Raw genomic sequence first — 15,235 nt, 5'->3', positions numbered from 1 at the left:
TGGTACTGAGCAATAGGACAAGGGGCAATGGGCAGAAACCAATGCACAGGAAGTTGCACTGAACGTGAGGAGGAACTTCTTTACTGTGCTGGTGACTGAGCACGGGCACAGATTATCCAGAGAGGTTGTGGGGTCTCCCTCACTGGAAATATTCAAGAACCATCTCAACACAATCCTGTGCCATGCGCTCTAGGATGACCCTGCTTGAGCAGGGAGGTTGGACCAGGTGACCCACTGTGTTCCCTTCCAATCTGACCCAACCTGTTACCTTCCAATCCTGTGATTCTATGTTGAGGCTATGGGCACACAGGCCTGACTAGCAAAGGAAGCTGGGAGTGGGATCAGGGTGCCCGAGCCCCAGTTTCTGATGCCTGGGGATGCCGAGGAGGTGATGGCTGTGAATGATGTGGGCCAGAAGAAGGGGGGAGTCCCGCTGGCAGGCTCTTGTAGTTCCCCGCCAGGATCAGGAGGTGGCACTCTGGCTGTTCCCAGGCACAAGGAAAGCTCCCGGGTGGGTGTGCTGCAGGTCATAGCACCCCAAAATGTGCAGGTGAATCTCCTCCTTATCAGAGGTGCTGGTGGTCCCTCGGTGTACCCTGAGGGCAGCATCCCTGGGGATGAGAGGCTGGACATGAGCTAGCAATGTGCACTTGCAGCCCAGAAACCCAATTGTGTCCTGGGCTGCATCAAAAGCAGTGTGGCCAGCAGGTTGAGGAAGGTGATGCTGCCCCTCTACTCTCTCATGAGACCCTACCTGGAGTGCTGCATCCATCTCTGGGGTCCCTGCACAGTAAGGACATGGACCTGTTGGAGTGAGTCCAGAGGAGGGCCACCAATATGATTAGAGGGATGGAGCACCTCTCCTACAAGGAAAGGCTGAGAGAATTGGAATTGTTCACCCTGGAGAAGAGGTGGCTTCAGGGTGACCTAATTGTGGCCTTCCAATACTTGAAGGAAACCTACAAGAAAGATGGAGAAGGACTTTTTATAAGGATATGTAGTGACAGGACAAGGGGGAATGGATTAAAACTAAAAGAGAGTAGGTTTATATTAAATATTGGGAAAAAAATTTTTTACTGAGTGTGGCGAGGCACTGGAACAGGTTGCTCAGGGAAGTTGTGCATGCCTCATTCCTTGAGGTGTTCAAGGCCAGGTTGGATGGAGCTCTGAGCAACCTGGCCTAGTGAAAGGGGGTTGGAACTTCATGCTCTTTTTAAGGTCCCTTCCAACCCAAACCATTCTTATGATTCCATGGTTCAATGATCTCCCACACTGTCTGTGTCCTTGCAGCTGGTCCTGACTGTGCAAGGGATGCACAAACCACTTCCGCATCTGATTCTGGCTACACAGCACCCTAGGATGCCCAGGAAATGCTGGTGCCTGCTCCCTTCAGCCCTTGCACCTCCACAGCCCCTCTCCCCTGTGGCAATGGAGACACACACACCCTCAAAGGAACGTTTTGGTCTTTTTATAGAAAACGGCAACTGTACAGACACATTTACACAGACAAGGGACAGGAAAGCCAAGGGAGAGGTGAGGCTTCTCCCTGCAGACTTGGTGGGAAGGGAGTTGCTGCCTCTTCTTGCAGCCCACAGTGGGACCTCCTGTCATACAACCAGGAGGCTGAAAAACAATGGCAGAATCACAAAAAAAACCCCAAACACAAAAGGGAATAGAGGCAAGGAGAGTGGGAGAAGGTGGGGTGTGGCGACCTCCTCCTCCCCCCTCAGCCTGGCCACGGTGTAAGGTCTTTACGTGGGCAGGACACAGATGTCTATGCCTCTGGGATACCACTTCACAGGGGGATGTGCGTCTAGCAGAGAGCAGGGATAGTGAGGCTGGCTGGGGCTCTCCTCCCTGTTCGCAAGTCTTACCAGCAGGAGAAGGGGTGTGGGATATTTCCAGGCCCCCTGGAAGAGAGGAGAGCAAGTCCCTAGGTGCATTGGGGAGGGGGGCAAGAGAAGGAATAACACTGGATACCAGCATTCCACTCTGTCAGAGAGGAAGAGGCTGAAAATGGCTTCTGGCCTTGAGCTGGGGAAGTTACACAGCGTGGGAGGCAGCTGGACCTCTGTGAGATCCCGGGGGTCTTATGACACACACAGCATGGGGAAGGAGAAGGCACGTAGGCCTGAAGGCGTCACACAGCCGAGCATGGCAGGAGCCAGGCCAACCCTGCAGGAGTGGAACCATCCCTGGTGTAACGTCTGCTGTGGCAGTGTGATTTGGCAGGGACAGGCATGAGGTGTTATTTTCCCACAGTGCTGAGGTGTCCAGGGCCTCGGAGGAGGATGCGGAGCCATCTCTTGGTGTCCCTGCACCCTCTGTGTGCCTCTGCTAGATGAGAATTCGGAACAGAAAGGAGACTGCGGCTCCTAGGGCCAAGCCCAGCGACAGGAAAAAGGCCATGACAGCTCCAGCTGTCTCTGCTTCATGCACAAGCACTTTCCTAGGGGAGAAACAGGTGTCAGGTGCATCCTCAGGATGCGTGCCCCATGCCCTGCTGTTCAGTGGAGATGGGAGGCTCCTCTGCAGTAGAGGAACAACAAAAGCAAATCCACCTTGGCTCCAAGAGCCTGTCTCCACACTGCAGACTCATACAGAAAAAGTGCATCAGGCAGGCAACCCCAAAGCTCCTGGCACCAGGGATATCCCTTTCCAACTCCTGCCCCTGTGCACTGCATCCTGCCTGGCTGAGCCCCAGCTGGGCTCCTCATGCCACCTGTGCTGGGCAAGGCTGCTCACCCTGCTGTGGATGCTGTGCCACACTTTGCTCCCCTCCAGATCCCTGCTGCATCCAGTCCCTTCCCCTGCATGGCAAGTGGGGAAAATGGAGAGCCCAAATAGCTTCCTCATCCCTAGGATATAGAGGCACAAGCCTGGGAGATGGGACACTGGGGGTAGTGCCAATTCCCTTCTGCGCCTGTGGCCCCTTCTCCAGATGCCAGAGCTGGGCAGAGCTAGACGCCAGGAGTCATGCCGGACTGTCACCTGGGGGTGTAACCAACCCTTCCCTCATCCCCAGCACCTACTCACTTGGGCCCAAAGCACATGCAGAGGCTGGCCAGGTAGCCATTGGAGATGGAGAAGAAGATCATGAAGATGATGTACCAGGCGTCATGAGAGAACACCACAGGCAGGTAGTAACGGGGTTGCACGTTGCACAGCATGAAAAGAGGGACAAAGATGACACGGAGGACCACCATCACTGGCAGGAGGCAGCTGTCCTTCCCGGGCTGGGAGAAAAACACAGGTAGCTGAGCAGCTGAGAAATGGGCATTCCCCATACCATGGCATGCTGGCAGGAGCTATACAGAGGCTGTCCCTACTGTGCCAGGGCTGCAAAGGAGCCACTGAGATGGAAAAGTTGCTGAGAGACTTTCTCTGCTACAAGGAGTCTCAGCATCACCACCTGCTGTGGTAAGGAGGTCCTGCCTGGTCTGAAAGCCCTGTCCCAGACAACTTGGAGAGCAGCAGCACTAGGGCTAAAATACTGAGCTGGGTCTGCGGGTGACTGCTAAGCCCCTGCTGGCAATGGGCACACAGGCAGGAGAGCCTTGTACACACTCATGCAGTGAACCACCGTGCAGGACAAGGCTGGCTGAGGTAAGTCCCTTCTGGCACCTTAGTGCCTGCAAACTGGGCTTTAACCAGCTCTTCAGCCTCCTACGCCATCCCCCAGCCAAGCGGGGCAAGATCCAGTAATCTGGGAAAGGGATTATGCTGGGGCTGTTTTGGAATGTGGTGCGAAACTCATGAACCAAGTTACAGTCTCCTTGGGTCCTACCAGAGTTCCTGGACAACTGAGACTGGGACAAACAAGGAGACACCATCCCGCTGTGTTGTCCCTGCAGCTGGGACCAAGGCAGCCCCTGGCACGAGATGTGCCTGGTTCTGTGCCAGGGTCACAGGTGCCAGGGTCGCAGATCACAGGGCTCACTGGTCTGAGGTCAGGAGAGACCCTCCAGCTGCTTTGGAAACTGCTGGGCTGGCATGGCCACAGGACACTTCATGAGCACAGGAGGAAGCTGAGGTTAGGCCAGCTGCCATGCCTATGGGGCAAAATGGTGACAACAGCTGCCTCTCCTGTTTGAGGAGGAGAAAAGGAGTGAGCGGGGCCCCAACCAGGGAAATGAGGCCCAAACCACATGCAGTCAGACTTTCCACACACTTGTTTTGGAAACATCTCCTGCTGGATCATCCCACCACGGAGGCTGCGGCCTGGACGCCAGGCAAGGCGGCTCATGGCCAAGGCCAAGGGCAGCCAGCAGTGATGGCCAGGGGAGAAGCAGCTTCAGGCTGCAGGGAAGTCAGGCCTGGGCAGACCCCATGGCACATGGTCCTGAAGACCTTCTCTAAACAAACAGCCTGAACAATACGGGGGGAAATGGTGCTTGGAGAGTGGGTGAAGGGGCAGGAAAAGACCCTGACAGGACAGCCCCCTTCCTCACCCAGCCTGGGGAGATGAAAGCAAGGAGATGTGGCAGGGGACAGCTCTGTGACCTATATGGCATGGCTCTGCCCTGCTCCCAGGACAAGGGTCTTTGAAGCAGCTGTGTCCTATGCCAAGGCCAGAGGTTTTATTTTGGGCTGCCCTGCCTTTCACCCTCTTCCCCGTCGCCGTCCTGTCTCGCTGTTTGCATAGCTGGAGTGAAGGTTTGTTTACAAAGAGGCTGAAATAGAGGAGGCAGCTTCATCCAAGCCATGCTGAAAGAGAGGTGGGAGGACAGAACAACACTGTGGTTGTCAGCTCTGACCCATAAATCTCTGCTTAGGACTTAAAGCAGGAGTCAGCTCTGCACCTCCTTCCTGCTCCAAGGCATGGGTGGCAGCCCCAGTGAGGGCCCTGGCTGAGGGACCTGGGGATGGAGACTGCCTGGGCATTTGCTCCCCGCCCCACACTTACCCACGTGAAGAGGGCAGTGAGACTCCGTCCCGTCCAGTCAAAGACATTAAAGAGAAGGAAGCAGGAGACAGGAATGAAGTAGGGACCTGCAGAAAGGGGAGAAGGGCAGTGATGAGCCCAGCATGCCTCAGCCCCTTATGCCAATTGCACAGAGACTGTCTTTCAGGTCTAGGTTCTCCCAGTTTCCCACTGAAGTCTGCAATGGTCTCCCAGCTAGGCTGGTGTCCGCATCCAAACCATCATGCACGGTGGTTTCCCCTTCAGGCATACTGTACTGGGTTTTTGTGGCAAGGTTTTGGTAGCAGTGGAGCTACAAGGGCAACTTCTGTGAGAAGCTGCCAGAAGCTTCCCCCATGTCTCACAGAGCCAATGCCAGCTGGCTCCAAAATGGACCCACTGCTGGCCAAGGCCAAGCCCATCAGTAACAGTGGTAGTGCCTGTAGAGTAACATACTTAAGAAGGGGAAAAAACTCCCAACATGTGCAATTGCAGCTTGAGAGAGAAGTGAGAATATGTGAGTGAAACAGCTCTGAAGACACCAAGGCCAGTGGAAAAGGAGGGGGAGAAGCCAGACATCAGAGCAGAAATTTCCGTGCAGCCCTCAGTGAAGACCACGGTGAGGCAGGCTGTCCCCCTGCAGTGCATGGAGGTCCATAGTAGAGCAGATATCCACCTACAGCCTGTGGAAGACCCCATGCTGAAGCAGATTTGCTGGCAGGACTTGTGGCCCTGCAGGGGACCCACACTGGAGCGGTCTGTTCCTGAAGGATTGCACCCCATGGAAAGGGCTCAGGCTGGAGCAGTTCATGAAGAACTGTGGCCCACGGGAAGGAGTCACATTGGAGTTCATGAAGGACTGTCTCCCATGGGAGGGTCCCCACGCTGGAGCAGGGGAAGAGTGGGAGGTGTCCTTCCCCTGAGGAGGAAGCAGCAGCAGAGAAAATGTGTGGTGAACTGACCACAATCCTCATTCCCTGTTTCCCTGCACTGCTGCAGGGGCAGAAGGCAAAGAAATTGTGAATATAGTTAAGCCTGGGAAGAAGGGAGGGATGGGTAGAAGGTGTTTTAAGATTTAGGGTTTATTTTTCATTATCCTGCTCTGATTTGATTGGTAATAAATTAAATTAATTTTCCCCAAGGTGAATCTGTTTTTCCTGTGACAGTAATCGGTGAGTGATCTCTCACCGAACTTATCTTGACCCAGGAGCCTTTCGTCATATTTTCTCTACCTGTCCAGCTGTGAAGGGGAGTGTTGGAGTGGCTTCAGTGGGCACCTGGTATCCAGCCAGGGTCACCCCACCACATATACCTGCTACTTCAAGCCCCACTTTCTTTTCTCCCATTTAGCTTGTTCCCACCTTTCTCCTATCTCGCCCCATCCCTGGCACACTTACCCCATCTGTTTCCGTCTCCGAGGACAGTGGACACCTTAGCTGTGATGGCAGGAAAGACGCCGATGGTGACAGTGAAGACGAAGCAGACAGACAGAGCCATGACCCAGAGCTGGGCAGATAAAGAAAGATGCTGGCACCAAACACAGGGCATGGGACCAGTGCCAGGCTGGTCTCCTATCCCCATGCTCTCCTAAACCTTTGCCCATTCTGAAAAGAAGGGCAGGGCAAGGCTTGCTGGCAACATACAGACCTTCTTAAAAATAGCAACGACAGAGGGCTTCTCATCAGGGTTGTGGATAGGGATGACCTTTGAGTTATTCTGCTCCATCCCATTCTCATCTGCAGGGAGAGACACAAATAGCGCTTAGCAGACTAAGATCTAATTCAGTCCTTCTGTCTCATTCTTTCTTTCAGCTCTTCCTCTTTTTCCTTTCTCTTCCTCCTCTCGGCCCCTCACCTTTCTTAATCAGGTCTCTCTTGGTCTCCAGCTCTGCATGGTACACACGGTACTCTGTCTTGTCCTTCATGGAGTAGTATCGGAAGAAATCCTGGAGAGAGACAGCATGGAGGACTCATTCATGCCTGCGGAAACAAGGCTGCCAGGGGCAGCCTTGTAGGAGCCACGGGTGGGGGACTAGTGGGCCACAGTTCTCGTGCTGGGATGTGCAAAGGTTCCATGTCCCCACATCCTTCCCCACCAGGACAACAGTCTCACCATGCGAGGCAGAATGATGTAGGAGAAGATTGCCAGTGCGATCGCCACACAGGCCGTGGTGAAGTAACCGATGAAGCTCTCGGGTTGCTGGGCACCAACTGAAGGCACGGGAAGAGAGGGATGGGAGAAAAAGGAAAAAGATAATGAGGGCTGAGAGGAGCAAGGCCCTGCTGTCATCTCCCACGAAATCCTGCAGTGTGACCCCAGCAGATCCTGTGACAGCAGTGCTCTGGGAAGGCCCTGTCACCTGCAGGGCAGGGATTACTCACTGGCAATACTGAAGATCATCGCCAAAGCAGCAAAGGTGCCCGCCAAGCCCTGCCCGCTCATGATGGGGGCTGTGTAGCTGGCAGGCAGGAGCCCTGCCAGTCCAAAGAGACTGCCCTGGAGAATAGCGCCAAAGGCTGTGAAGGGAAACGATAAGCAGAAATGAGAAACCAATGGCAAGGATGGACCACATCTCTGTGGGGAGCCAAGGCCCCTGCCCTGCGAGGCAAGGCAAGCCCCCCTCCTCCTTGGCTCTCCCACACTGAGGTTCATGCTTTCCTCCCAGAGGGATCAACCCTAGCCATGGGGCTGTGCCCCCTTCCTTCCCCCCCGCTCCACTCACAGTTGATGAAGACGATGCTGATCATGGTAAAGACAAAGAAGGGAAGAGGGTCCATGGGGACCTTCACCATGATTGCTGTGACTAAAAACACCAGCCCAATGGCCACCAGGCTGCCCGAGATGCGAATCTGCTGGGGAATCCTGCAAAAGAGGGTCACAGTCAGAAAAACCCACCCCTCCAAAAGCCTGTGAGGCTGGGACCAAGCTCTCCTGTAGGAATTGCAGCCAAACCTTACGACAGGAGATGGGTGTTTTGCCTTTGACCTGACTGAACAGGCTATGGCTTGGCTCAGTGCTCGGGCAGAGGACAGGCCAGGGCTGGGCAGCCCTGTGGGGGCTGGCAGGGGCAAGTACAGGGCAAGGCTCACCGCTGGTGGATGAAGGAGTTGAGGCAGGTGAAGATGAGGAGGGGCACCATGGCGCAGAGAGTCATGAAGTTGTCAAACATGGACTCCAGGTAGGAGGGTTTGGAGGTCTGGTTCCTGACATGGCTCATCTCCTCCTGGTCCTTAAGGCGGCTGATGAAGTACTGCAAGGGAAGGAGCCTGGTGAGGCTGAGGTTCTGCGAGGCCTCCCCCCAGCACACGCAGACCACCCTTATCCTTCCTCCGGACCCACGCTCATCCTTCCTGCCGCCTCAGTGTCACTTGTCCCATCCAGGTCACACATGCTTGTATCCCCTGCATCCCAACACAGAAGCTCTACGCTGTGCCTTGCTGACACACCTATACCATGGTCCTTCAACATGACAGGGGACAATTAGTGTCATGGACAACAGAGGGAAGCCCTCACCTCCCTGGCGGTCATAAAGAAATTCCATGGCAGCAGTGTTCCCAGGCCGAGGATGAAGAAGATCAGCCAGACAGCCTTGTACCTGTGGAGGGGACAGAGCAGTTTGGAGGGGAATGCTGGGCAGGGTAGTGGACAGGCATCGCTTCTGACTGTCCCTAGCCCCACAGCGGGAGTCATCAGGAGGAGGAGGGAGGATGATATTTATTCCCCTGCCCCACAGCCCCTACTAGCCTGGGCTGCCGGAGGAGATGTAGCACTGCAGAGGGGCCGTGGGAGGCCCTTCCCAACAGGGTACAAAGGCAGGGGGAGGTTGGCTGCTCCTTAGCATGTGGAACCCAGATACACAGCAGATGTCACCAGATCTGGGAGGGAGTCAGGCTCCCCAGGCATGTCCCGGCATAAGGGACTGTTTACAGGCTATTTGCTATGGAAAAGCTGAGAGAGAAGAGACAGCTTGGTAGCCCAGTGAGCATGCAGGAGTGGTGGTCCCCCTAGATGCTGGGTCTCCTTGTCCTCCCTTGCCTCCTAGTATCCTGGATGTGCCCCCATACCTTATATCAGAACCCGGCATTACCTATCTTGAGGCCCGTCCCTTGCTGTCATCTTGTGTGGCAAGAGTCAGCACAGGTCCCAGCAAGTCTTGTCGCTGCTCTCCGTCTGGAAAGCAAACAGAAGATTTTATGGGAGAGTGAGGGACACAAGCCAGGCAGGGGCAGTACTGGTTTTAACCCCAATCCATCTTGCTGGCTAAGTGCTCCACAGTACTGGGAGCCACACACCAACCCAGCAAATGATGAGAGCACAGCACAGGAGTTTTGGAAACCTGTGGCTCAGAGTCCTTCAGTCAAGGGGCTGTGATACATAGCCTTAATCTGCTGGCTGGGCACATCAAGCCTTCCCTCCAAAAGGAAACTGCTTTCCTGAGGTGCCTAGGCTGCTCATGCCGGCTGCTCACAGCAGGCTCTTAAAGGATTTGTGAGCCTGCAGCTCTGTGTCCCCAATCCTGGGGCTGTGAGTGAAACGTGCGCAGTGGGCTGTGTCTGCCCCCCCTGCGCTGCCCTCCTCACCTCCCTCCAATGCCTGGGGCTTGGCAGCACAAAACACACATTTAATTCAGCAGTCTGTCCATCCAGAACCGTGCAAATCCCCCATTTCCATTCAATTCCACTTCCCTGGGGCTCTTGCAGCCCTTTCCTGGGTCACCTTGAAAAGCCAAGGGCGTTCCTGGCACTGCTGTCCCCTCCCAGGCACCCACCACTCCTTTTTCCCATCACCATCACCACCAGCCGAGCCCCTGCACTGCTCAGGCATCACTCTCCCGGCAGACAATCCCAGAGATGCAGTCTCCGGAGCCCAGGGAAGGGACCTTCCCTCCCCAGACCCGCCTTTCCCAGGGCAAAGCAGGATTAACCGCCCTGGAGAAGCCGCAGGCCTGCCTTGTTCTTTTCCAGTCCGGGCGGCGCCGCATGGGGTGCTCCAGCACTTCTCCCAGGGCTTCACCTGCAGTGGGGCTGCCGGCGCTGTGTCCCTGGCCCTCCCGGGACATGCCCGCCAGCCGCCTGCTCTGCCGCCGCCTGCAGCATCCCTGCCTGCGCCCTGCCAGGTGGGGCGGAGGAGGAGGCAGGCAGCCAGCAGCATGCTGGGATCTGTAGTTCGTGCCAGCCCCTGCACGCACTGAAGGCAGCGCAGCCCGTCCCCTGGCACAGGTGCCCGTATGGTACTGGACACAGATCGCCTCCTCCCGCAGTGCGGTCCTGCAGGCTGGGGAGCCTGAGTTATGATGGAGCCAAAACATAGCCGGCAGGATGTGGAGAAGCATGTGGGAAGCCCCTTGGCTGCTTGGGAAAGCCAGAGCAGGACGACAGTGCGCCTGCACAGGACTGAGAGCCCTGCCAACCCGACAGGTGCCACCCTGTTGATGTCAGAGCCATCTGCAGCACCGCTCCCCTCCCTTCCCACGCAGACAGCTTGGGAGCATGACAGCTCCTGCCTTGCACTTGTGAGCCATCCGGGCTTCCAAAGAAAACATCCCCAAATCCCCTCGCGGCAGCCTGCCAGTGCCTCTGGGGAAGACACCCCAAGCCCTAGCCTGGGATTAGCAGAGGAATCTGCCAGCACAACTGCCACCACGTCGCACATGGAAACCCCACCAGGGCCACTGCTTGTCTCCAAGCAAACAGATCTCAACCCAAAAGAGGCAGGAGAACCCCAGCTCCCCCAGCTGGTCCCCAGCAAGACCTCAACATGCTGCTCCTTGCCTGTACAAGCCCCTGGCCCCTCTTCCCGCCCCCACCAGGTCACATCGGTGTCCCAGGAAACAGAGGCAGGGACTGACCCCACAGACATACCTGGGGAGAGAGGACAGAGACAGCGCAAGCCCCGTGTTCAGAGTATTTGAAGGCAGTGTGTTCCCCTGCTTCCACACTCCCCTGTTCTTAGAGTGTCAGGTCCTGGCTCAAGTCACACGGGCTGGAGCCCTGTGGGTCTAGTGGCATCCGTGGAAGAGGAGAAGAGGTATCAGGTACCACGGCTGGCACACAGCCCAAGTGTGTGGTACCACACACTGCCCAGGCATCCAGAGAAGGGAGGAAGGGAAGAGTGCCATGGAGTAGATGGCAGGAGCTGGGGGCATTGAGGAGGGGGGGGGGGCAGGAGTAGGACTCTGGAGGGTGCTGGGGCAGAGCATTCCTGCATGCTGCTTTCCCACCGCCTCCTGCTTCCGCCTGGAGAGTGCCCACATCCCCATGTCAGGAGCCCAGCCTCCTTGGTGGGCACTGCCCAGCCGCACACTCCTGCCTGCTATGTTTGTTTTCTATCTCACTTTGCTAAGTGCCTCCTAATTTTTTCCACAGAGACAGTGCCTGCCAAAGGGTTCACGGGTCAGCAGTCATTACAGCAGGAAACACTTCCAGCCGCTGGCTGTTACAAACAACCCTAAAACAGAAAAGGTCACATGAACCAAACCAGCAACAGGTGGCAGCCCTGCTCCCACGGGGGGAGAGCAGCCCTACCCTGTGGGACATGGGAACAGATGCCAACTCTCCAGCTGGCGCAGCACAGCTCTAACCACCCCCCAGACGAGTCTGTTGGTGTTTAGCTGAGCCACCAGCTTGGTGGCTGCACATCCTAAGGGACAGGAAAAAGGAGCAGTGATGTGGGGCTCTGGCATAAGGGCATCCCTTTTGATCCTGGGCATAGAGCAGTCTGTCTTATCCCCACAAAAGTGATGTGTAAGTGGAAGGAGCAAGATCACAAGGAGTGGCTTTAACAAATCACAGGCTAGCACCTCTGAGCAGGTACAAAGAAGAGATGGCACAATTTTAATTGCCGATTCACGCCACGCAAAGGCTGTGACAGATGCTAAGTGACACCTGTGGTATTGGGCCACGCACAGTCCCATTGCCAGCCAAGCCCTGGGAGCTGACAGCAGGGCCAGCTGTCACCAAAATTGCCTAACCTCCGCGGAAAAACCCGCACTGCAGGACAGCCACACCTGCAGGGAGACATTTGTCAGCCGGCTTCAGACACTTCCCCATCTCTCCCTTTCCATGCATTGCCTTTTCCCATGCTCCTGATGCCTTCACTGAAGGCAAGCACAGTGCATGCTTGGCTTCCCACTCCAGAGCAATTCCATGGTGCCATGTAGGCATGCTATGGGTTTATATCCAGAAACACCAGCTCTTTCAAGAAAAGCCTTTTACACAACACAAGTGTAGCAGTGTCCTTGTTGTCCCTAGCCAAGGGGTTGCCAGCAGACTCAATGGCAAGTACCTTGTGTCCTCCTGACACCACTTCTATGGGGATCACTTTGGAGGCATAAGGTCAGTACTTCCTCCAATTATGTCCAAGATGGGACAGGGCCAGTTGCCTCAGTAGCCTACACCCCATCCCCTACATCTGCCTGTCCACTGGGCACACCAGAGTCCTCCTGGCAGGAAGGGTGATCTGGAGGCCCCTCAAGGTTTACCTGAAGGCACAGAACAACCCAGCACAGGGATGTAAATCACATGAAGCTCTGCTGCCCACGATGCTGCTGGAGGATGGGAAACACTCCAAGACTGCCCATTTCATGAGATTTCAAGTGCATACCTGAACTCTGACCACGCTGCCCACGGATCCTCCTACCTTGTGCCAGGGGTCCAGGGAACCAGCCTTCTGGGCAGCGTCCTGCCCGCCTCCACCCTCAGCCACCAGCTGTGAGGCACATGCTTGTATTTCACAAGAAGTATGAGTGTGTGCAGTTGTGCACCATTACCGCGGTGCTGAGATAAAGGCAAACCCTCCCAAAATAATGGCAGGCAGGTACCTGGGGTCAAAGCAGAGGCTGATCTGGCTCAAAGGCTGGTCTCCATCAGAGGAAAAAGTAGATGCCAGGAAAAGGTAAAAGTGGCACACGCATAGACCTACTCCCCAACTGTTCCCCAGCCTCCGAGCTGCAAGGGACATGCTGTTCACGTGCATTGCAGCCCATGGCGGGTTTCGCTTCTGTGAAATACGACTTCCCCCTTTAACTCGGTAGCTTCTGAGAGGGGGCAGCAGCTCCCCTTGGACGCAGGGCCTCAGCCAAGGCTCCCTCGCCCTCGACATCAAAGGGTGGATGAACATTGGAGTGGCGGCTTTACAGACCTGGATTGTATCCACCCAACAGCACATTTTCCAAACAGAAATTCTAGCTCACTTAGTCATTCAGGCATGGCTCCACGCCTTCAGTCCTCCTTGTTGCTTTCCTCTAAACCCTCCCCAGCTCCCCTCAACTCTTCCAGAGATGCCGGTGCTGGGGCACACAGAGACCGTGCAGGGGTGAGACACCAATTTGAAGAGTGGCACAAGGCTTTCCTGCTTTGTTTCTGCTTTGTCACTCACAAAGGTGATTCGATTTGTGTTTTTATGCACACCAAGCCATCTGAAATAGCTCCAGGCCTTGCTGAGAGTGGCCAGCTCAGAGCATAATCTTGTTTGTGGATTTGGGGCCTTTTCTCTCCCTCCCTCGTCTATCACTTGATATTTATCTATACTGAATTTCATCTGCCTACTGCCTGGTGTTGTAATTGTTGTCAGTACTCTTTCCTAGCTGGCACTTGTCCCCGTGAACCTGAGTAATCCAATCACCTCATGAAAGCCCTGACATCTCATTGCTCATTCCCTTTTTCAGGTCATGAGCATGTTGAAAAAACATGGGACCAATGCAGAGATCTCCTTTTACTGCAAAAATTGACTGCTGACTCCTACATCGTCCTTCCTGTTTTCATACTAATTACAGAGCCATGTAAGGACCTCCTTCTTGACCAGCAAGTTCCCTTAAAAACGGGCCTGAAAGCTGGCTGGCATTCTTTTTGGGAAGCAGCATGGGCACTATGAGCCCAGAGTCCCTATGAAGTGCTGCTCCAATCTTGGGGGCCCTTTGGTAGGAGCTTCCCTTGCCCACAGACCCTGCACAGACACTCAGGACACACAGCAGATCCAGCAGTCAGCTTTTCTCTGAAGTTCACCTCTAGCCCTTCTTAGAAACAAATGTCACATCTTTCCCCCCTCCCAGTCCCTGGGGGCTGGAACAGTTGTGACTGACCAGAGGCCACACGTGACGGACAGCTGCTGCACCCTCCCTTTCCTTCAGGGGAACATTGCTTGGCCCGAGCCACTTGTTACTGTTTCCCTTTGCTTTCTAACTTCTCCTCTGCAGATGCTCTGAGAAGCCCCTCAAAAGAAGGTGGAAGAAACTGCTCAGGCTCTTGTGGAGCGAAAAGAGAGCCAAAAGCTTCAACTGGCTTTTCTGCTATGGAGTCGCTTCCTCCAATCCCCCATCCCTCCAATGGCCTGCAGCAGGTTTCCTACTCTTGGAGTGCTTTGTGAGCAGTTTACATCAGTGAGCTGATAGCACTTCCTATTATTCTACTCCTTTCTGCCTCTCAGGAAACAGCTCTGCGGTGCCATCTGCTCCCCCAGCACTGCCCCGTGCCTGCGTCCTGAGGAGGGGGCTTAGCAGGGGAGCAGGAAGGGGGTATTTCTGCCTTCTCCCTTGCCTTGCTGTTTACAGACAAACTCCTCTGCATTGCCAGAGCTCGGCCAATGAAAAACAAACCTCCTGCAAGGCACCCTGTGCCGCACCCTCACCCCACATAGTGAGGGTCCCTGGACAATGTTTCTGACTTGCTTCACCTGGTTCTCTTCAGTTTTCCACAGGCAAAAGGAAAGGCAGCTCTAGACCCCCTCTGCCTTCAGGCTTGCAGCACTAGCAGCCACCACGCAAACACCTCATGGAGCAGAAGCTGTGGATACTGACCCCACTCCCAGCACCCGCTGTTATCTCGGCTGCCGGCTGGCAGGGGGGGGAGCATTGAGCCCTGCGGTGTGTTTTGAACTGCACACACCAGCCGGCTGCAAAGTCCCTTATCTGGAGAGTTCAAGGAGCTCTGAGAGGCTCCCTGGGGGCCCTTGCCCCCAGCAGGTAAAGCGATCTGGCTGGGCAGCAAATTCTCTAGGGCCTGCTGAGACTCCAGTACTGTCCCAAAGGGCATCCCACCAGGGAAAGGGCAGTGGCGGGGCAGAGCCAGCCCTAAAACTACCCCAGCTGACGCAGCTGGGACTCTTCCAACCACTACTGAGCCCCATGAAGCCCTGGGTATCCATATCCCCACCGGGACTGCTGAGTGGGTTTCCAGCCCTGGCATATCACTGGCGAAACACCATTGAGAGGTCCTTAGCGATGGCAGATCCACAATGAACCCACATACCTCTCTCCTCACCACATGGCGAGTGCCCAAGCCCAGGCACAACTTCATACCTGGCCAGAGAAAACCCCTCCAGGCACCCACACAATCT

At 55.4% G+C, this 15,235-nt stretch overlaps 1 protein-coding gene across 12 annotated transcripts in view; it reads right to left on the bottom strand.

Moving 5' to 3' along the window:
• Positions 1-1,452: 1,452 nt before the first annotated feature.
• The window catches only part of SLC29A1 (solute carrier family 29 member 1 (Augustine blood group)), a 34,145-nt gene continuing 20,362 nt past the window's right edge, over positions 1,453-15,235 (bottom strand). For 8 of the 12 annotated variants that reach the window (XM_027681842.1, XM_027681847.1, XM_027681839.1 and 5 more), the window contains 12 exons: positions 8,991-9,073; positions 8,417-8,498; positions 7,993-8,153; positions 7,626-7,765; positions 7,285-7,419; positions 7,016-7,113; positions 6,758-6,848; positions 6,551-6,639; positions 6,301-6,409; positions 4,907-4,992; positions 3,037-3,236; positions 1,453-2,449 (listed from right to left, as the gene is read on the bottom strand). In XM_027681842.1, the coding sequence (XP_027537643.1) occupies positions 2,338-2,449; positions 3,037-3,236; positions 4,907-4,992; positions 6,301-6,409; positions 6,551-6,639; positions 6,758-6,848; positions 7,016-7,113; positions 7,285-7,419; positions 7,626-7,765; positions 7,993-8,153; positions 8,417-8,498; positions 8,991-9,019 (1,332 nt within the window). In that variant the 5' untranslated portion in view covers positions 9,020-9,073 and the 3' untranslated portion in view covers positions 1,453-2,337. Of the gene's footprint in view, positions 2,450-3,036; positions 3,237-4,906; positions 4,993-6,300; positions 6,410-6,550; positions 6,640-6,757; positions 6,849-7,015; positions 7,114-7,284; positions 7,420-7,625; positions 7,766-7,992; positions 8,154-8,416; positions 8,499-8,990; positions 9,074-9,852; positions 10,001-10,764; positions 10,883-14,563; positions 14,585-15,235 lie in introns of those variants that run through there. The other 4 variants (XM_027681848.1, XM_027681843.1, XM_027681844.1 and 1 more) reach the window with 4 other exon arrangements.

The sequence above is a fragment of the Neopelma chrysocephalum genome, unplaced genomic scaffold, assembly GCF_003984885.1.
Source record: "Neopelma chrysocephalum unplaced genomic scaffold, ASM398488v2 Primary Assembly neopelma1_61b, whole genome shotgun sequence".
Taxonomy (NCBI): Eukaryota; Metazoa; Chordata; class Aves; order Passeriformes; family Pipridae; genus Neopelma; species Neopelma chrysocephalum.
The sequence above is the reverse complement of the archived record's forward strand: the minus strand, read 5'-3'. Positions and strand labels throughout refer to the sequence as shown.